The 22,612-nt window shown below is 42.5% G+C and overlaps 1 protein-coding gene across 2 annotated transcripts in view; it reads left to right on the top strand.

The window, feature by feature from the left end:
- Nucleotides 1-22,612, top strand: part of LOC142491268 (uncharacterized) — a 69,495-nt gene that overhangs the window by 24,347 nt on the left and 22,536 nt on the right. For both annotated transcript variants that reach the window (XM_075593573.1, XM_075593571.1), the window contains exon 2: nt 21,250-21,588. In XM_075593573.1, coding sequence (XP_075449688.1) covers nt 21,250-21,588 — 339 coding nt within the window. The remainder of the gene's footprint in view (nt 1-21,249; nt 21,589-22,612) is intronic.

Genomic DNA, 22,612 nt, shown 5'->3' with positions numbered 1-22,612 from the left:
ATTCTTGTTCAAAATCTTTTGTTGGAAAGCCAAAAGATGGCGTCTTCTTTACACGAAGACCTCTGGGAATCCTCTTTGTGAGAACATAATTATCTAATGTGGTAATATCCCACCAGAGTCTGATGTTTGTTAAAAGAATCTTTTCTAATTTTATAAAGTATAGTTCAAGATCAGCATTATCTTCAACCACATCCTGTGTCACATTGTCAAAGAGGTATGCAGCTCTACATTTTCTCCCTGAGTTATCCGCACATTTTTGCACAAAAGTATTGTTCATAGAATCACCTGATTCACAGTCTTCTAAATCTTCCTCCATAATCAGAAAAAATCACCCGTATATCAATATTTAAAAATGAAAAACAGTATAATCACACCCTCAGGTTGACTAGTGCTGGTCCCCCACAGCATTTGTTATATAACAACTTAATGTCTTCTTCGGATAAGCTACTGTATATAGGTTCAATAGTGGATGGTTTGGGACACAAGTCCCAATAACAGTGCTCAATCTGATTCGGACTCAATATCACTTAGAGAGTTAATTGTCCACATATCATGGTGTAGAGGAAGCACATAAAGCCAGGGAATAGAGCATTGGACCCAGTGTTTAGAAATGCAGCAGTGATACTATAAGATATGACTGTCCATATGCAGGAGTAATGAAAGGTTAACATACCATATGTCTTGTGGACTCTGCTGGACTGAACATCTTTGCTGCAACACTGTTTCTGGTCAACAAATCTCCACGTGAAGGAGACAGGCAATACTCACGATTGGCAGCTTCCTATGGTGCGTGCATCACGCTCAGAGTTGCTGTAGAGAAGAAATCCTAGGATTGCAGCGGTGCACAGCCAAAACAGGAGGAGGGGACCAGCAAGGTGTGGGTTAAAAAATATTGCTTTATTGATATTGCATGATAACGGGGACACACACTCTGACGCGTTTCGGACAAAAAATGTCCTTTATCAAAGAGCTGATTCGCGTCAATCCCCCATTACAGTCTTATAGTACACTCCCCGCCCCCCCCCCCCCCGCGTCATCGCGCTGCGTGATTTTGGCGCGAAAATCGCCGAGATGTAACCTCATTGGACGAGACCGGCAGCCAATGGGATAGCTCCATGTAATAGGTGTACTGCAAGGGGAGGGTAGTGACACGCTTCTTTCACGCAGACCCCTCCGCTTATACACATGGCAACGCTGCATAGTTAAACTTCCTGATTCCTAACAACAACAAAGAGCCTCCCATTCAAGTGCATAATAGAATATAAAAAATATATAAAAACAGATGAGTGGGTGGGCGGGTTGGAACGGAAGGGACAGGTAGATGGGGGGGGAAGGAATACAAACAATAAGACTGTTAAGGAGGAAGAGAAAATACAATAAAAATAGCATAGCAATAATTACTAGGCTAGACTTTATTATTTTTTTCTGCAGACACACAACCTCTAACGGCAAATTTTGAGAACTTTGGCTTCCCATTATTCTCCTGTTACAGTAATCACATTTCATTGACCTGTACAATACTCCTGACACAAAAATCAGCGCAAGCTGATTGCGTACAACTCTCTTGGCATGTTATTATTCTGATTTTTTTTTCACCATAACTATACCCAAGAAAACACTTGAATTACTTCAGCGGGTCCAACCCAGTCCTGATAAACCATATACTTTTATAACATGGATACAGATAAGACCTTCTAAACAGATATCCATAAATAAACTCACTTGGTATGTTAATGACAAGACAGATCAAATGTACAATCAGGGACCCTTCCTGCTCAGCCAACAAAAAATATTTATCACAACCCAGGACAGTCTGAAAAACAATCCCTTAAGCATACAAACACTCACCTTCATCACCAAAACACCAAAACTTTTAACGGGACTCTCACCTTAATCCCAATAAAACTTAACAACTATAACACTTTAAAATGGATACAGGAACAGACAAATAAACTTATTTGAAACTGCTAGGTAAACCCGTCAACCCAGATTGAGACAACCTTCAAAACACATCTCTCTGCACACCACTCAAAACAACTTTTTAAACTCAGGCTTTCAGGCTTTCCTCAAAAGGTGCCTTTTACCTTGATTCTTACGAGCGCTCAGATTCGAGTGACCGTGGAGTGTTTTTTTCAGGTGCTCAGCTTCCGGTATATTTGGGTTCCTATTCGGAGCACCATCTGTAAAAAGCGTTAATAAATAAGAGTCATCAATCTGAGGATCATTTTGCAGAATGACAAATAAGTTTATTGCAGTGTTTGGTGCACACGCAGAGGAGAGTTTCAAATAAAACTCTCCCAACGACATGGCGGCATACAGGCCTTATTTATACACAAAATACTAAGCCACGCCCCCTATACGAGGTTACGTGTGCGTCACTACGTAAGCATATAAGATAAACAAAATATGAACATGAACACATCGAGTTAATAGCATTATGGGATTCATATTAGAAATGAAATTACTCAGCTAATACTCCTTATAAAAGCCGGTGACTTTTACTCTACATACGGGACTTCATGGGCACCTCCCTCAGAATGCGAGACGCGTGTTATCTATATTTTATTTACATAACATTCGCGCTTTCCCCTTCTCTTCAAGGTTTTTTTTGCAGTTGGCTGAACAGCTTAATGTCATTTGAAACTTCAGGAGCAGAAAAAATAAAAATGTTTTAAACTAACTTCCATATCAACTTTCATACAGACAATAGACAATATCAGACACCTAAGATGGATGCTGACTTAAAATGGCGGCTTAGATCCCAGTGCTGTTTATGTCAGACCTTCCCCCCCTTACATCATATTCTCACTTTGTCATCCCCCCCCCACACACACACACACACACACACACACACACACACACACACACACACACACACACACACACACACACACACACACACACACACACACACACACACACACACACACACACACACAGGAAAAACAGCGATGCCCAACCATCTGGTCAAAACTGAAGAGGAGGGAAACTCAATGTTGCAAAAATATAAAGGTTTAATAGAACATAACAAGGGGAGTGAACCCGCTCTACCTATCTGACCCAGAGGTCAATGCACAGACAGGTGCGCTATGGCTGGTGAGAGAACAAAAGCAGAAGAGAATACTGTGACAGTAAGGCACTGTCAACAGATAAGGCCCATATAACACGCATAAACTGTTTGTGTGTGGAAGGCACTATATGTAGGTGTAGGCATAGAGATGCTGATAACAGTCCCAAAAGTAATGTGTATGGATTAAATTAAAACTTCCATTTATTGATATTCTTTAAAATATATTGGACCACAACAGAGTGAGTAAATCTAAAAATGCTAATAGATATTAGCAAAAAATACCGCCTATAGCAGATATGATAAATGGAAGTTTAAATTTAATCCATACACATTACTTTTGGGACCGTTATCAGCATCTCTATACCTACACCTACATATAGTGCCTCCCACACACAGACAGTTTGTGCGTGTTATATGGGCCTTATCTGTTGACAGTGCCTTGCTGTCACAGTATTCTCTTCTGCATTTAATAGAACATGTAAAAACAGAGGTGTGTCGCTGTTTCTCCTATTTTCCTGCTTATGCTTAGTGGATTCGCACACCAAGGATTCCTGATACAATGTTTAAGAAAATATGGGTTTTTTTACACTTTTTTCTGATGTTGTCTGAACACTTGAGCCCCAGATCTCTTTGCACATGCACACATACACTGCAGACAGACCTACACACATACAAACTCTGCAGCCAGACCTACACAAGCTCACACACAAACTGTGCAGCTACAAACACAAATTCTGCAGACAGACACACACAAACAATAACTCTGCTGTGGCTGCTACACAAACATAATTGAAATGCTGAGAGCGTAGGGAGCATAGCTGAAAACCAAAGAGAACTGGAGGCTGCTTGCAAAAATAACAAAAGTTAATTGAAGCATAATCCTAATTAAAAAGAGAAACCTCTAACGCGTTTCTCGCCTGGGACGCTTTATCATAGAGTAGTTTCTCAAGTCTATTGGTGTCTCTTTATAGCTCTCCCCCCTAGGCAGCACCGCCTACCTGTGTCACAGGTAAAAAAAAAAACCCCAGGGAAACAAAACCCTCAATGAGAGTGAAAACACGGAGGGGAGGTGGTGCTCCCATAGGGCAGAGAGTGCACAAAGAGAAACATGAATCATATACTGTACCAAAATACTTAATAGACTTAGAAAACATAATACAAAGAGCAATATGTTACATAAGAATAAAAACATTGACTGTGGAAAAAAGATGTAAACATTAATGTACTTATTGTAATTGATCATCAGGTAAGTTGGTTATAATAATTACACCAAAAAATATAGTACAATTTAATCGTAGATACAATATCTGATTGAAAAGGACACGTATAATTCACATAATCCTAAATAAATAAGGATAGATGTAATACTTTTCAAGATACTATAAATATAAGTACCTATATAGCTATGGAGACAAACACTGTCGTATGCAAAATGATTAAGATGATAAAATGAACAGATATAACTTAAAAAGAAAAAAGGAACACAACCTCAAATACCATATATAAATAACTAATATTATAAACCAGAAATAATCAAAAAACTAGCAGGGCAGTTAATACTATATAAACTAATAATGTTTCAAACTCAAACATAATTATATATCAAACATAAAGAATACATTAATGCAATAAATCATAATAGTGTATGATACAAAATCACAGAAAGTGTTTTAGATCCCACTCCGTATTAATTCCTGAAGGGAACAATGTATCCAAATGAGTGTATCCAAAACATCTCACGTTGGTTAAGAAGTTTCAATCGGTTCCCACGTCTCACAGGAATGGGTACAGATTCAACTGCTGAAAACTGAAAATTGGCCAGATTGCCAGAAGGGCAGTTGGTGAAATGTTTGGAGACAGGAAGCATAATGTCCATCCTCTTAATGGAACGAACGTGCTCCATAATTCAATTTTTTTTTTTTTTTATTAGGCATGTTTACATTTGAACAGTCATAGTGTTATTCCTTAGCCTAATACAGAGTATTTTTTTAATCAATTTTTAAGGTAGAGTAGGATAGAGAAGGCCCTTGCAAGGCCTTTAGTCCACGGCAAGAAAAAGAGAAAAAGAGAAGGGGTGAACACAGGAAAACAGGGGGGGGGGATAACCGGGGAGGAGAGGGGGAGAGGGGGGAAAGCTTCCTCAGCCCCAACTCCTTACCCCCGTCACCAGACACCGACACCTTCTCCATCGGACCAGAGTCCCGAGTCTCCTCCTCATTCAGTTAGGGGGTCTTGGCCTTGTTTGTAAGATCACCCATGGTTCCCATATCTTATAGAAATTTGTTGTGTTTCTTTTTAGGAAGTCTGACAGCTTTTCCATGAGCATTACCTCATTAATTCTTCTTTTCACTGTTTGCTTGGAGGGGCGTGATACCTTTTCCATGAGGCGGCCACTGCACACCTAGCCGCTGTGAGAATGAAGGAGATTAATTTCCTTACTGGTCGGTCAATATTCTCCATTGGTCTGGCCAGTAAGTAGGTCAATGGATCAATGGGTATAGTGAGGTCTGTGACCTCTTTTAGCATAGTTTGTATAGTAAGCCAACATTTCTGAATCTCTGGACAAGTCCACCAAATGTGGGCCATGTCTCCCCTTTGTCCACAGCCTCTCCAGCATAGGTCGGAGGCCAGAGGGTAGATTTATCTTATTCTCACTGGGGCACGATACCAGTGGAATAATATTTTGTAAATATTTTCTTTCGTCGTGGTGCATATGGAAGTTCCTGAGGCAGAATCCAATATATCTTCCCATTCCTCTCTGTCTATAACTATGTTCAATTCAGCTGCCCATTTGAGCATATACTCGTGGACAGGGGGATCTGCTGAAATCTCCATTTCAGCGTAAATTTTAGATATTAGACCTTTTTGATGAGCAGTGTTATGGCACAGCTTCTCAAAGTTAGTGAGAGATGGAAATTCTAATGTTGGGGATATTTTCTGTGTGAAGTGTCGAATTTGGAGATATTTAAACGTGTCCAATTCAGGAATTTCATATCTGTTTTTTAGTCCCTGGTAGCTCAGGAACTTTCCTAGACTCAATAGATCAGGGATCGCCCCGATACCCTTTGATTTGAATTGGTCTAGTTCTCTGGGTTCACAACCAGGGGGAAATTTGGTTTTTTTGAAGATTGGGGTGAGTTGCGAATTGGTGGTTGTGAGCTTATATTTAAATTAAGATTTCAACCAGATCTCCCAAGTATGCCTCATTGCTCCTTATTTACATTTACAGATGTGTGTCTCCTCTGTTCAGGGTCCAAAGACATGTTGGCAGAGAATGCGTTCCGGCATATTGTGATTCTATGTCTAGCCAGCAATATTGATCCGGGTTGGCATTCCATACTACTGCTTGTCTTAATTGGGTAGCCTGATAATATCTTGCGATATCTGGGACTCCAAGGTCTCCCCTCGCTCTTGATGATAACAGAACTGATCTAGCAATCCTGGGTCTTTTACCCTGCCAAATAAAATGAAACAGCCTTTTCTGGATATTTTTCAATTCTGAGCCAGGTACACGGACCGGGAGTGTCTGGAAAAAATATAAAATATAACAATCTGGGGAGTATATTCATTTTGACCGAAATCATTCTTCCGATCCATGATATCTGGTAACCTTCCCATTTATCCAGATCGTTTTTAATTTTCCTGAAAAGGGCTGGATAATTGTGTTGATATAGGGATTGGTAGTTCCTTGATACATTCACTCCCAAATATTAATGTATGAGGAACTCCATCTATAATTAAAATTTAGTTTTAATAAATTCACCTCTGGCTCTGGTAGGTTTAGGGCTTCGGATTTATCGTTGTTGATTTTATATCCTGATATTTTGCCGAAGTCCAGTAATTCCTTTTGAAGGTTGGGAAGGGAAGTCTGAGGTCTGGTCAGAGTTAGGATTATATCGTCGGCAAACAAGGATATCTTCTATTTTTTATTCCCAATTTCTATGCCCTGGATATCAACATTTTCTCGTATTTTGGATGCTAGAGGTTCTTTAGTCAGAGCAAAAAGGAGGGGAAATAGGGGGCAACCCTGCCTTGTGCCGTTTTTAATATTGAATCATTGTAAACTGCCCCCTGGTAGTTTTACTATAGCCGATGGGTCATGGTAAAACCTACGGACACCCTCTAGGTATGTGTCCTTAAAACCGAATTTGCACAAAGTGTTATCTAGAAATAGCCAATCAATTCTGTTGAACGCCTTCTCTGCGTCCAGGCGTAATAATACTGCTTTAGTTCCTGTGAGGTGCACATGATTGACTATGTTAATTATCTTGCGGGTTTTGTCTGAGGCTTGTCTGCCCGCGACAAACCCAACTTGGTCTGTGTTTATTAGTTTGGGTAGTATAGGGTTCAGCCTATTTGCTAAAATTTTACTATATAATTTGAGGTCATTGTTTAGAAGGGAGATTGGATGATAACTTCCACATTGCATCGGGTCTCTTCCATCTTTGTGTATAATTGCTAAGTTGGCTAGGGACATTGATGTTGGGATCGGGTTCCCTTCCATAAAATGTAAACATTTTTAACAGATGCGTTGATAATATTGGTAGGAATCTCTTATAATAGACATTGGTGAATCCATCAGGGCCGGGGGACTTGGACACTTTCAGTACTCTTGCAGCTTCTGCCAATTCCTCTTTTGATATTTCAGCATTAAGTATAGAGTTTTCCTCTTCTGTCAATGTGGGTAAATGGCAGCTGTCTAAATATTTTGCGATGGATTCCGACGCTGTTGGTTCAGAGTTATACAGTTTGGTATAAAATTTAGTGAACTCTTCTGCTATTTTCTTATCATTATATAGTATCTCACCAGATCTATTTTTGATCGCTGTAATTTGAGACCTTTTCTGTATCCCTCTCAATTTGCTAGCCAAGAGTCTATCAGCCTTGTTGCCCTTGTCATAATACTGTTGGCTGGTCCATTTGAGGGCTTTTTCTACGTCCTCTAATTGGACTTGTTTTAATTCAGTTCTAGCAGTAGTCAAAGTTTTATAAATGTTCTTTTACGGGTTAGTTTTATGTTGTTGCTCTAATTTAATAATTTTGTCTGTCAAATCTTTGAGCAGTTTTAGTTTGACCTTTTTCCTATGGGATGCAATGGAGATAAATTTACCTCTGATTGCAGCCTTATGGGCTTCCCACAAGGTCGCCAGAGATGTGACCGATCCTGAGTTAAAGAAAAAATAGTCCTTGAGTGCTGTTTTGACCTCTCTCTCTATCTCAGGATGTTCAATAGGGAGTCATTTAATCTCCAGTTATAGGAATTTGATTTTACGAATGCGATGGTGAGGGTTAAAATGATAGGTGCATGGTCCGACCAAATAATTGGACCAATATCTGAATTTGAGGTGGCCTCTAGGACATTCTTGGATACCAAAAAGTAGTCTATATCGGAATAGGTCTGGTGAGGAGCGGAGTAGAAATGATAGTCCTTTTGGCCCTGGTGTTGGGATCTCCAAATGTCGATCAGTGAGAAATCGTTAATAATCCCCCTGAATCTTTTCCCAGTTTGCTGGGAGTGGGCAGAGTGAGGATGACCTGTTGTGGATGATTTGTCATCGGTGGGGTTTAGAACCATATTTAGGTCACCTCCGATTATTACCAATGACAAATATCCAGGGTCAACACCTTTGAGGACTGTTTTTAAAAATTCTGTTTGGTTTTCGTTAGGTGCATATACAGTATATTGATCAGGGCGATTGCAGAACCAGAGAGTGAACCATATACCACTAAAAATCTACCCTGTGGGTCCACTGTTGTTTATACATGATTGAATGGCGTTCCCTGTCAGAGCAGAATAGCGACTCCTCTCTTTTTAGTACTAAATGATGCGAAAAAGCTCATTGGGAACACTTTTTTAAATAAATTGGGCGGAACTTGAGTTGTAAAGTGGGTCTCCTGTAAGAATATAATATATCATATACTATCATCAATTTAGATAAAAACATCTCAAATTGTCTGTACTGTATGTCCTGCAATCATCATACCCTGCTGTCTATTTAGTTCAATTTAGGTAAAAACATCTCAAATTGTCTGTATGTCCTGCAATCATCATACCCTGCTGTCTATTTAGTTCAATTTAGGTAAAAACATCTCAAATTGTCTGTATGTCCTGCAATCATCATACCCTGCTGTCTATTTAGTTCAATTTAGGTAAAAACATCTCAAATTGTCTGTATGTCCTGCAATCATCATACCCTGCTGTCTATTTAGTTCAATTTAGGTAAAAACATCTCAAATTGTCTGTATGTCCTGCAATCATCATACCCTGCTGTCTATTTAGTTCAATTTAGGTAAAAACATCTCAAATTGTCTGTATGTAAATCATCCCCCTATTGTCTTAATTTAATTCATCTTTCACACTTGTGCAGGACAACACCCACCTTTGAAAAACCATTTGCTTTAACTACACTCATATGTGCTAATTAAGTTTGTTGTACCAACCAGATGACTTTCTAAATGTATATAAGTAAACTCACAACAGCCATTGCTGCTTGCAGCCTTTGCTCTTAAGCAGAAATGCTTTTAAGTAGAAATCTTTAAAGTAGTATGGAGGTTTAAAAAAGGAAGTTCAAAAAGAAGTGGAAAAAGTGGACACAATCTACTGCTTCTGATTCCTGCATTTGATCTACGCTGGAAAAAAGGATATCATCCCAGACTGCACATCTCAACACATTACTATTGCTGTGATGCCGCCTTTACTTTTTATATTTGCTGTAACCTCACTTATTTTCAAATTATGCTCTTCCTTCCACCAGCCTCATCATGTCCCTAACTCTATTCATATTTCGCCATCTCTCCTTACTTCACAACTTCTCAGTTCACATGAACTCCTTTCTTACCTGCGCCCTCTGACACCACACAGCTATACACCCTGCACTAAAACACACCACTACAAATCATCCTCACACATCCTCTTTCTATCCATGCTTCTCCTCCTTGCTTCTGGGGATATCTCTCCCAATCCTCGTCCCTGCCTTATTTCTACTTGCTCTCGTCCTCGCCTTCCACATGCAACTTCTACTCCTTCTGGTGTTAACCCCTCCAACCTCATACCCATCCCCTACCACCCTCCCTCCTCTCTCCCTTTCTCCTGTGCCCTTTGGAATGCTCGCTCCCTTTCTAACAAGTTCCTCTCTGTGCATGACTTCTTTCTCTCACTCTCTGTTCCTATTTGCCATAACTGAGACCTGGCTCACTCAGACTGACTCTGCTCTGGAAGCTGCCCTCTCCTATGGTGGCCTTTCCTTCTCCCACACTCTGCGCCCTGGTGGCAGGGGTGGAGGCGTGGGGCTCCTGCTCTCCTCTCTCTGCCGCTACCGAACAGTTCCTATTCCCCCCTCTCTTGCTTTTCCCTCCTTTGAGGCTCAAACAGTCCAGATCTTCTCTCCTCTCCCGGTCCATGTGGCGGTCATCTATCGCCCACCTTCCTCTACTCATCCCCCTTCTGCCTTTCTCTCTCACTTTGAATCCTGGCTCTCTTTCTTTCTCTCCTCAGACTCCCCTGTTCTTCTCCTTGGGGACTTCAACTGCCACATTGATGACCCCTCTCTCCCTTGGGCTTCCCGCTTTCTTTCTCTAACCTGTTCTTTTGGCCTTCAACAGTGGACTGAAGCCAGCACCCACAAGGATGGACACTACCTAGACCTGGTTTTCACTAAAAACTTCTCTCTCTCTGACTTCTCCATTTCCCCTTTTCCTCTCTCTGACCATCACCACATCTCATTTTCTCTCTCTCGCTTCTCTCCATCTGCATTAGGCAGTGAGGCATTTAAAGTGAGCTTTTTAAGTGATACAGTTAGACTACAGTTAATATATATATAGTTAATATACTCACTTTCTTCATGCAAGACCAATAACCTCAGCTGATATGACATGGATCTAATTGCATTCTCTTCACAGGTATGTTCCTGATGTTGAAACCCTCTGTATAAGACTGAATCTGGCCTTGTTGAATTGATATATAAGTATGTTCCTGATGTTGAAACTCTCTGTATAAGACTGAATCTGGCCTTGTTGAATTGATATATAAGTATGTTCCTGATGTTGAAACTCTCTGTATAAGACTGAATCTGGCCTTGTTGAATTGATATATAAGTATGTTCCTGATGTTGAAACTCTCTGTATAAGACTGAATCTGGCCTTGTTGAATTGATATATAAGTATGTATGTTTGAATTTAAAAAGTTATTTGTTTTTTTTCCTCTTAACTCTGTGCTGTTAACTGACCAAATGGAACAAGCTGACTGATTGGGGAGGGGGAGGGTCATGTGATTTTTTTTTTGTGTATAATACTAACACCTCTGCTGCATTGGGCAGTGAGGCATTTAAAGTGAGCTTTTTAAGTGATACAGTTAGACTACAGTTAGACTAGAGGTGACTGGGGACTGCTTCTTTCTGCAAACTCTTTTACTCAATACAACAAACGGTAAGCTATTCAGATCACACTATGATCCCAAGCTTGTTAGCCTGCATAGTTTAACCCCCCACCCCTTTACAACATCTTTCACTGCAGCCTCTCCCAAAACTGAATGCATAAAACACTGAAACCCTGAATTGACCCTAGCATTGCAATGCAGCAAAACACTTGACAAGGTACAGGCTCACCCCTGCTGTTTAGTCTGCACACACTCACTCTGCTCACAACAGCTCCTTGCAGCACTGCCTACCTCTGGCATCATGAACCTGCTATGTCTTTTAACTTTTTTCTCTCTCCTGGCCTCATGGAAATGTTACTCCCTCTATCCACTACAAACACCTCCATCCTGGCCCACACCCAACATCACCATACACCCTGGACTACTCAAAAGCCTTGCACTATCTACTGAATGTTGGTGGAGAACTCTAAAAAGCAGCACACCAACCACTGCTCACTCTAATGGCAAACACCACAAATTTACAACTCACAAACAACTACCCAAATTTCTACTCATACTATTACTCTCTTTAGCAGGTGATATTGAACCTAACCCAGGTCCTCCCATTTCAGCTCTGTCCCATGCCCCTGAGAATTCCACCTTTAAATTCCAAAAAGGGCTATCTGTCGCCCATATAAACATCCGGAGCCTGCTGCCCAAACTGGATGAACTAAGGGCATGGTGCCTTATGCATAAACCCAAAGCCATCGTTCTTTCAGAAACATGGCTATCCTCTAAAACCCCTGATGCAAATATCGCCATTCAGGGATACTCCATTTTTAGGAGAGATAGGTCAAAGAGAGGAGGAGGGGTGTTATTTTATATTGCAGACACCTTACAATTTACACTGTTACATTGCCCACCAAGTCCACCCTCTTTTGAAACTCTAGTTGGCAAAATCTGCCTCCCCTTTTCTAAACCCATCTTGCTTGCTGGCATCTACCGCCCCCCTAAAGCCCCTCTACAATCCTTGACTGATATCACCCAATTTCTTGCCTCCATTTCCTCTCTGAATGAGAAGAGTGAGCTGCTAGTTCTAGGGGATTTCAACTTCAATTGGCTTGACCCTAAAAACCACAAAATCCAGATACAACTCAAGTCACTTAACCTATCGCAACTCATTTCCCAACCCACACGAATAAACCTGAAGTCGCATAACCATTCCTTGCTAGACTGGATTCTCTCCTCAAACCCCAGCAGAATCCAATCCTCTGGCATCCTTCCTGATATTTTCAGTGACCATGCAATAGTGTACTGTGTAAGGAAAATTAAACCGCCCCATTCAAGCCCTAAAGTTCTCCTCACTAGAACATTTAAAAACTTTAACCCACAACAGTTTCTGGATGACCTTACCAACTGCCCATGGCACAGAATCGATTTAATTCCCGACCCTGATTCTGCGCTCGACTATTTCCAATCCGAGTTCTTAAAACTCTGCAAAACCCATGCTCCACTACGCAGAATAAGGGTACGGGGTGCCCACCTTCCATGGGTTACACCTGACCTTATAGCACTCTACCAGTTCAGGGATGCCTTGTGGAAAAGCTACAAAGTAACTGGCACTACCAAGGATCTCAATCACTACAGATGCCTGCGGAACGTGTGCACAAGGCAAACAAGGTATGCAAAAGCACAATATTACTCTGACAATCTCCACCAAAATACATCAAACCAAGCTAACTTCTGGAAGGTTATCAAGAATATATTCCAGGCTCCTAACCATCAACAACAAAGTAATATCACTAAGGGGGATATTACTCTGACAAACCCCACTGACATTGCAAATGCGTTCAATGATTACTTTGTGGGGTGTGCCACTAACTTATTAGCGAAACGCAGAACAAACCCCAAACATGAATCTCATCCTGGGAGTATCCCTACAGTCCCACCCCCTCCCAACACTGCCCACAATTTTCAATTTAGCCCAGTATCCGAAGAGGAGATTACACAAGCGCTCCTCAAACTAAAACTAAGCAGCCAATGTGGACCCGAGTTACTACAATCTAGGTTCCTACGACTTGGTGCCCCAGCCATTGCCAAACCAATTGCGTCCATAGTCAACTCTATCCTGTCTGCAGGCCATATCCCTAAGACCTGGAAAACTGCCAGAGTTGTCCCAATCTTCAAAAGTGGGGACAAAAACACTGTCTCAAACTACAGGCCAATCTCACTTCTCCCAATTCTATCCAAAGTTATGGAAAAATGTGTCCACTCCCAATTAAGCGATTTCTACACGAAGACAAATTTCCCTAGCCAATTCCAGTCTGGGTTTCGTCCCAAACACTCCACCGTAACTACCCTGCTAAAAGTGTGCAATGAAATCCAGTGTGGAATGGAACGGGGACAACTCACTGGTGCAGTATTCCTAGATTTTGCAAAGGCTTTTGACACAGTTGATCATGTTATCCTGCTTAACAAACTCTAGAGCTCTGGAATAGGGAAACATGCTTTAAACTGGTTTCAGTCCTACTTATCAGGAAGATCCCAACATGTGTCCATCTCAGGCTCTAACTCCAACCCCCTGGATATCACCTGTGGTGTACCGCAAGGCTCTGTTCTGGGGCCCCTACTCTTCTCAGTGTTCATTAATGATCTTCCCACAGCTTGTAAGGAAGCCTCAATACACATGTATGCAGATGACACAATCCTGTATGCACACAGCCATAGCCTCTCTGACCTTCAACACATACTTCAGTCTAACTTTTTGAGACTCGAAAACTGGATTTCCCAAAACAAACTGTTTTTAAACACTGACAAGACTGTAACAATGGTATTTGGGACCAAGACTAAATTTGTAAAGCTTCCAGTGACTGAGCTCCTGATTAGAACCAACGCTACCACCACCCTAACACCTGTCACTAGTTTTAAATACCTGGGCTTATGATTTGACTCCCACTTAACATTCGGGATGCACATTGATACCCTGACAACCAAGACCTATGCCAAACTAGGGGTACTTTACAGGAACAAATCCTCCCTAAGTCTCCTGGTCAGAAAGCGTATTGCACAGCAGATGCTAATGCCAATTATTGACTATGGAGACATAGTATATGGCTCGGCTCCTCAAACCCACCTTAGCAAACTTGACACCCTCTACAATTCAATTTGTCGTTTTGTTCTCCAATGCAACTACAACACACATCACTGCGAAATGCTCAAAGAACTAGATTGGTCATCACTAGAGTCTAGGCGCAAAGTTCACCTTTCCTGTCTCACCCTCAAATACTTTCTGGGCAAGCTACCCAGCTACCTGAACAAGCTCCTCACCCCTACCACATGCAGTACCCATCACCTGAGATCAGACTCCAAAAGACTATTCATGGTCCCAAGACTCAACAAAGTATCCGGACGTTCCTCCTTCTCCTTCCGTGCACCCCAAAACTGGAACAACCTACCAGAGACTCTCATATCCACCACCAGCTTAAGTTCTTTCAAATCTAAGGCTGTCTCACACTTTAATCTGGTCTGTAACTGTTTCATACGCTCATAATATATATTTTCTTTAACTGTGCATGCAATGTCTTGTATATAATGTATACCCTGTTCATTTATGTAACTGTATTTGTAACCATGTATTATTTTGTTTTACTCTGTGCCCAGGACATACTTGAAAACGAGAGGTAACTCTCAATGTATTACTTCCTGGTAAAATATTTTATAAATAATAAATAATCTCCATCTCCATCTCGCCCTTGTTTTTGCAGAAACCTGCGCTCTATTAACCTACCAGCTCTTGATTCCACTTTAAGCTCCTCCCTCTCCTCTCTCAGTTCTGCTTCAGACCCTGACAACCTGGTCAAGAACTACAACTCTGACTTATCTTCCTCTCTTGATCTTCATGCCCCACTTTCTCTCTGCCATCCTCGCCCTTCTTACCCCAGACCCTGGCTAAACTCCCACACACGCATGCTGCGTTCCTCCACTCATTCCTCTGAACGCCTCTGGAGGAAATCTCATACGCTCGCAGACTTCATTCACTACAAATTTATGCTATCCTGTTTCAACTCTGCCCTCTCTCAGGCTAAACAAACCTATTTTTCATCACTAATCAACACACACAAGTCTAACCCACGCCGTCTCTTTTCTGTTTTTGACTCTCTACTCAGACCACCCTCAGCTGCCTCATCTTCTTCCTCCATCTCACCCCAGGACTTTGCTGACTTTTTTAAGGAAAAGGTGGAGTCCATACGGCAGAACATCCCATCTGTTGCCTCCTCCCATCCCACAATGCTTCCCAACTCTCCTCCTGCCTTTCTTGACTCTTTTTCCGCTATCTCGGAGGAGGATGTGTCACTGCTGATCTCCTCTTCTCGCTCTACCACTTGCCCTCTTGATCCCATTCCCTCCCATCTCCTAAAGCCTCTTGCTCCTTCTATAATCCCTATCCCTATATAATCCCTATGCTCACACAGATCTTTAACTATTCCCTCTACTCTGGTACCTTTCCATCATCCTTCAAGCATGCAACCCTTATACCATTACTCAAAAACAGCAAGCTTGACCCTACCTGTCCTTCTAACTATTGACTGTTTCCCTTCTGCCTTTTGCCTCCAAACTCCTTGAACGTCTTTTATTCTCTCGATTGCTACACTTTCTCAACACCTATTCTGTCCTAGACCCTCTACAATCTGGCTTCCGCACTGCTCACTCTACTGAAACAGCCCTCACTAAAATAACTGACGACCTCCACGCTGCCAAAGACAGAGGTCATTACACTCTGCTCATATTACTCGACCTCTCTGCAGCACCGTGGACCACCCTCTTCTCCTTCACATTCTCCATACACAAAGCTTTATCCTGGATCTCCTCTTACCTCTCCCATCGTACCTTCAGTGTCTCTTTAGCTAACACCTCCTCCTCCTCTATTGATCTCTCTGTGGGGGTACCCCAGGGCTCTGCCCTGGGACCCCTTCTCTTTTCTCTCTACACACTCTCTCTAGGTGACCTAATCACATCTTTTGGGTTTAAATATCACCTCTATGCTGACGACACACACATTTACCTTTCAACCCCTGACCTTACACCTGCTATACAGACCAAAGTTTCTGAATGCCTCTCTGGAATATCATCCTGGATGGCCATCCGCCGACTGAAACTTAACATGGCAAAAACAGAGCTTCTTATACTTCCTCCCAAACCTGACCCTACTACCTCCTTCCACATTGCTATTAGAAATACGATCATTCACCCAGTAGCCCACGCACGCTGCCTAGGGGTTACACTTGATTCCTCTCTCTCATTCTCCTCTCATATTCAAAACGTTTCTAAAACTTGTCGCTTTTTCCTCCGCAATATCACAAAGATACACCCTTTCCTCTGTTACTCAACTGCTAAAACTCTGACTCAGGCCCTCATTCTCTCACGTCTCGATTACTGCAACCTCCTTCTGTCCGGCCTTCCTACCTCTCACCTGTCTCCCCTACAATCTATCCTAAACGCTGCTGCCAGAATCACTCTACTCTTTCCTAAATCTGTCTCCACATCTCCCCTCCTGAAATCCCTCTCCTGGCTTCCGATTAAATCACGTATCTCACACTCAATTCTCCTGCTCACTTTTAAAGCTTTACATTCTTCTGCCCCTCCTTACATCTCAGCCCTAATTTCTCGCTATGCACCATCCCGACTTTTGCGTTCTTCTCAAGGATGTCTTCTTTCTACCCCCTTTGTATCTAAAGCTCTCTCCCGCCTTAAACCTTTCTCACTTTCTGCCTCACACCTCTGGAATGCCCTTCCCCTCAATACCCGACTAGCCCCCTCGCTATCCACCTTTAAGACTCACCTTAAGACACATCTGCTTAAAGAAGCATATGAGTAGCACTGGATAATCATGGACACATGACACATAAAGCTTGGCCCCCTGCAGACGCACTTACTAGTATTCCCTCCTACTGTCTCTGTACGTTCTCCCTACCTACCAATTAGATTGTAAGCTCCTCGGAGCAGGGACTCCTTCCTTAAAGTTACTTTTACAGTATGTCTGAAGCACTTATTCCCATGATCTGTTATTTATATTATTTGTTATTTATATGATATGTATTACTACTGTGAAGCGCTACTGTACATACAGTACATTTATGACGCTATATAAATAAAGACATACAATACAATACAATACAATACCCCCTGATCTTTTCATTTCTTGAAGAGCTAGTATCCTTTTTCTATTATTTTGTAAGCCCTTCACGTTTAGGGAGATTATCTTAATTGCTACTGGGCTAGCCATTAGGACTCTTTGTTGTGTGAGCCTTTGGGGCCTCTCCTTTCCCAGTGGGGAGGTCCTGATTCATTAACCCAGAGATTGGGTTCAGTTTCAGCAAACACTTATTATTGGTAGGCATTTTACATAGATGTTTTCTGGTGATCCAAGGGGGAGAGGGGGGAGATGGGAGGAGGAGGAGGGGGGGAGAGGGGAAGATCTGCTGGGACAGAATCAGCAGATGGCGAGTAGCGGAAAGTAGGGCTAAGTTAGACCATGAAAGAGTACTGTCAGTCATTTAATTGACCAACTATTAAGGCCCTTTCGGGGGTGGGTCCAATGACCACGGCCGATGGTCGCGTGAGGGTTCAAGACCCTCTAACATGCAAAACCAAATACTTTTCTCCCGTCTCCTGTAATATAAAACGGATTTCCTGTTGGATCTCGTGGGGGAGGGGTAAGGGGAACGGAAGGAAGGGAGGGGGAGGGAAAGGTAAGGTGGGGAGGGAGGGAAGAGGGGGGGAGGGGAAGAATAGGGGGGGAGAGGGAAAAGGGGGAGGAGGGGGGGAAGGGGGAAAGGGAAGGAGGGGGGGAGGAGAGAGGGATACATAATCACAGTACACTTCCCATTTCGTGACTCCCCTCCTACAACATTTTGTTGCACACTTTTAGATAGGATACCCCATATTTCTCTGCATTGTTCAGTTACTTTAATAAAAAGGGGTGGGAGAGGGGAAAAAGGGTGAGGGGGGAAGGGGGGGAAGGGGTGGGGGGGAAAGGGAAGGAGGGGGGAAGGGGAGGGGAGGGAAGGAGTAGGGGTAAGGGGGGGAGGTAGGGAGGGGGAGAAGGGTGGAGGGAGGTAGGGAGGGGGGAAGGTGGTGAGGTAGGGAGGGAGGAAGGGGGGAGGAATACACAATCACAGTACACTTCTAATTTCGTGACTCCCCTCCTACAACATTTTGATGCACACTTTTAGGTAGGATACCCCATATTTCTCTGCATTGTTCAGTTACCTTAATAATAAAAAAAAAAGGGGGGGGGGAGAGAGGGAAGGGTAAGGGGGGGGGAAGGGAGGGGAGGGGGGGAAGGGAAGGATGATAGGGAACATTTCTTAAACTTTATAACAGTGAACAGGAAATCTGTACAATAAATGTGACTTATTGATGAGAAAGTTCAACACAACTATTCTGCAATTAACTATGCTCAGTGGAACTTGAGCCATACAGTAGAGTAATGATTTATTCCTACTAGTAACCCTGGTTATTAACTGGGGCTCGAACATGCCCTGGCAAAACCTTCGGAGACCCAAGGCTATGCCAGTCGTCGGGATCAATTGATCTATCATCAGTGGAACCTCTTCAGTGTCCAGGCTCGACAGATAGGCCGGCAGTGCCTAACAACAGGGCCTCGGGTAGTCGCATATCTGCCAGCCCCTCCGCCGTGTGTGGGGGGGGGGGGGTGGGTAATTCAGTGGGACTCTTCTATCGTCTGCGTCTCACAGTAATACAGGTCTCTGACCTGGGGCTCCTCAAATGAGCAAATCGTGAGCGCAGGTCGATGAGGCCTCCCGACCCCCACCCCATCACCCCCACAGAAAACACTCTCCCTCCACCCGCGAATTAATTACTGACGGGTAACAGCTGGGGTTCCTCTTTCTTTTTTTCCCTTTTCCTGGACACTCCAGGGACCCAGCTCCTCTCACCATTTCTCAGAGGGCAGATCGGCACTCCAGGGGAAGGTAGAAGAAAGAGAAGGGGGGAGGGCGCGATCTCCACAGTCACCCACCTCCCTGCTGTGCTCAATCGATATCATCTGGTTGAGTGTTCGGCTGGGTTGACATCTCCAGGAGCACACCTAGCTCCCGGGTCTGCTTATCGGCAGTTGCAATCCGGCTCCTCCGAGTGGGGGCATATGGGCTCATCAATTGGTATCTTCTTGGTTCCTGGTGTCTCCATAGCCAACAGGGCTAAACGGTAAGTAGGGAAATGAAAAACATTGAGGAGACAAGGAACCTTTATTTATTTTTCTGTTGTCGGAGCCCTGCTATCCTCTCTGAGGCTCTGATAGGAGCATCATCAGCCTCCGTTCTCTTGGTCCAGGATGTCTCGGCACTCCAAGCTGGAGGGGGGGTCAGGCCCAGCATGCGGGCAAACTGCGCCATCTCTTCAGGGTGCCTGATGCTGAGGTACTTTCCGTTTTTATTCGCCACCAGTTTGAACGGGAACCCCCATTTATATTTTATTTCATTATCCCGCAGTAGGAGAGTTAGAGGTCGTAGTTCTCTGCGGCACCACATCATCTTTTATAAGCGCTATATTGATGATCTTATTATGATTTGGGATGGGGATTCACAATCACTTGACACTTTTATTCAATCACTTAATGTAAATTAACTGAATCTTAAATTCACGTATGAAGAACACATTAATCACATCAATAATTTCGATATTTTATTATTCATTGATACCACAGGCAATATACAAACGGACATTTTTAGGAAGCCTAATTCGAGGAACACACTTTTAAAGGCTGACAGCAGCCACACGAGGTCACTTATTCGCGGTATACCTAAGGCCCAATCTCTCTGTCTTAGACGTCTTTGCTCAAGTGAGGATTTATTTGATCAACAGTCCATAGAGTTAAAAAATAGATTCTCCTCTAGGAGATATAAACAAGAAGACATTGAGGAGGCACATACTGTATGTATGCTAAATCTTGTACACAGGCTGGGCTTTTATCTCAGCCATCCAGGAGATCCAGAGCTAAGCACATCAAAGACCAGGAGGGAGAAAGGGAGTCTGCCTCTCTGTTTTGTTACCCAGTTCAGCAGACAGGCAGATAAAATCTGCTCCATTATTCACAAACATTGGGGGGTATTGACCTTAGACAGATTTACACAGTTCAATTGAAAAGGGTCCCAAGATTACATTTAGGAAGGCTAAATCTCTGTCTAACCATCTTTCTCTGAGTCTGTTCAGTTCTAAATCTAATGATGTTGGAAGATTAAAATAGGTTACAAGGCTTCTTCAAATGTGGTACATGCTGTATTTGTTCTTATGCCAATCCTATTAATGTTATTGATACTATTTACTCTAAGAGAAAACATATGATCCCAGTCTTCATTAATTGTGATTCAGATTTTGTGATATACTAACTTACCTGTGGTTGCGGACAAGGGTATGTTGGTCGTACGATACGACCTTTAAAAAAATAGGATTATGGAGCACGTTCGTTCCAATAAGAGGATGGACATTATGCTTCCTGTCTCCAAACATTTCACCAACTGCCCGTCTGGCCAATTTTCGGTTTTCAGCAGTTGAATCTGTACCCATTCCTGTGAGAGGTGGGGACCGATTGAAACTTCTCAACCAACGTGAGATGTTTTGGATACACTCATTGGACTTTTTCAAAATTAACCCCATGAAAGGGTGCAGGCGTCCAAAGTCTCAGTTCAACTCGGTTAGCACCGTTTTTTCTTTCAGCTCAATGTGTTGCTGAATGTTACTACTATTGCTGTTGTATCTAATTCTGACTTATTTTTAATTAATCAGTGATCTGTTTTCTTGGCAGGATCACAATCTGAAGTAACATGTGAATACTCAACTGCTGCAGTTATAGGGGGCAGCGTATCACTGACGTGTGAGTTCCAATCAGTTTTAGATGTTCGACAAGTTACATGGCAGAAAGAAAAAGGTGACTTACTGGAAAACATGGTCACCTACAGCAAGAGGTATGGGGTCAATGTTCTGAGCCCCTATGACAAACATGTTGCTGTAAAAGACGCAAGTACAAGCAGATCATCTATCCTTATATCTGAACTGAAGAAGGAGGATGAAACCTGTTATATGTGTCTGTTCAATACATATCCCCTCGGTGCTTACAAAGGAAAAGTCTGCCCCACTATCCTTGGTAAGTCTAGGTCAAATTTGTATTTTTCAGCATGTGTAAAAGGCAGCATTGAGATTAGTATCACACCATGCTCCCTATCTCTCAGGTGGTTATCAGCTGGTTTTGGGCCTTGCCAGTTATAAAGTATCAGAAACAGTTGTTAACATCATATTTCATCCTAAACCTGGTCCAGTATCCCCTTCCTCTATCACTGTTTACTGAACCACAATCTATCCAGTCATTAAACCATGTTACCTAGTTTAGATACAATGCAACTTTATACCTTGTTATCAATCTAAAATGCAGCATGTAGAATCATTACACTTTTCCCAGGATAGTGTCCGCACATCTCTTTAAATACTTCTCATGGGTTCCCATCAAGTTCTTTATCATATACAAAGTTATCCTCCTTACCTTCAAGGTTCTACACTCTTCTGTTCCTCTCTTTCTCTCAGCTTTGATTTCTTGCAATGCCCTCCTTAACTGCCTCTTTTCTACTCCTTCCCCCGTGCTTAAAACCATTTCGCCCACTACCTCCTACCTGTGGAACTCCCTCACACTCAGTATTACCTGACTTTATGTAGAAGAAGAATGCATGTTACTTTCCCTGATTTAACGCCTTATTCACTGAGCTAATTATACTAAGCACAAATAATGCCATGCAAGAGATCATTAGCATAGGCTTAACATAATATTATATCAGGATAAAGCTGTTATTTTCAATTAACATGATGTTACTGAAGTATTGGTGTTACTGCCACTTAGACCCTAAATTAGGGTGGGGGGGTGGGAGAGAGAATAGATGACAAAAAGTAATTATATAAATGCGTATGAAATTGAAGCCCAAATAGCCACTTAGTGCCACAAAGGGGTTAATTTATTTATTGCATTAGACATTAGACTACCCCCCACCCCCTTTCTTAAATACCAAAGAGGCTATTAAGGCACTGCTCTGAAATGCAATATTAACCACAATGGAAAACAAGGATTTAACCCCAACTTCCCCAGTGGCCTAACCACCCTCACACCTACAGATGTAGCCAAT

Source organism: Ascaphus truei, chromosome 3, assembly GCF_040206685.1.
Source record: "Ascaphus truei isolate aAscTru1 chromosome 3, aAscTru1.hap1, whole genome shotgun sequence".
Lineage (NCBI taxonomy): Eukaryota > Metazoa > Chordata > Amphibia > Anura > Ascaphidae > Ascaphus > Ascaphus truei.
Note: the sequence above shows the minus strand (reverse complement) of the source record. Positions and strands in the feature narration are given on the sequence as shown.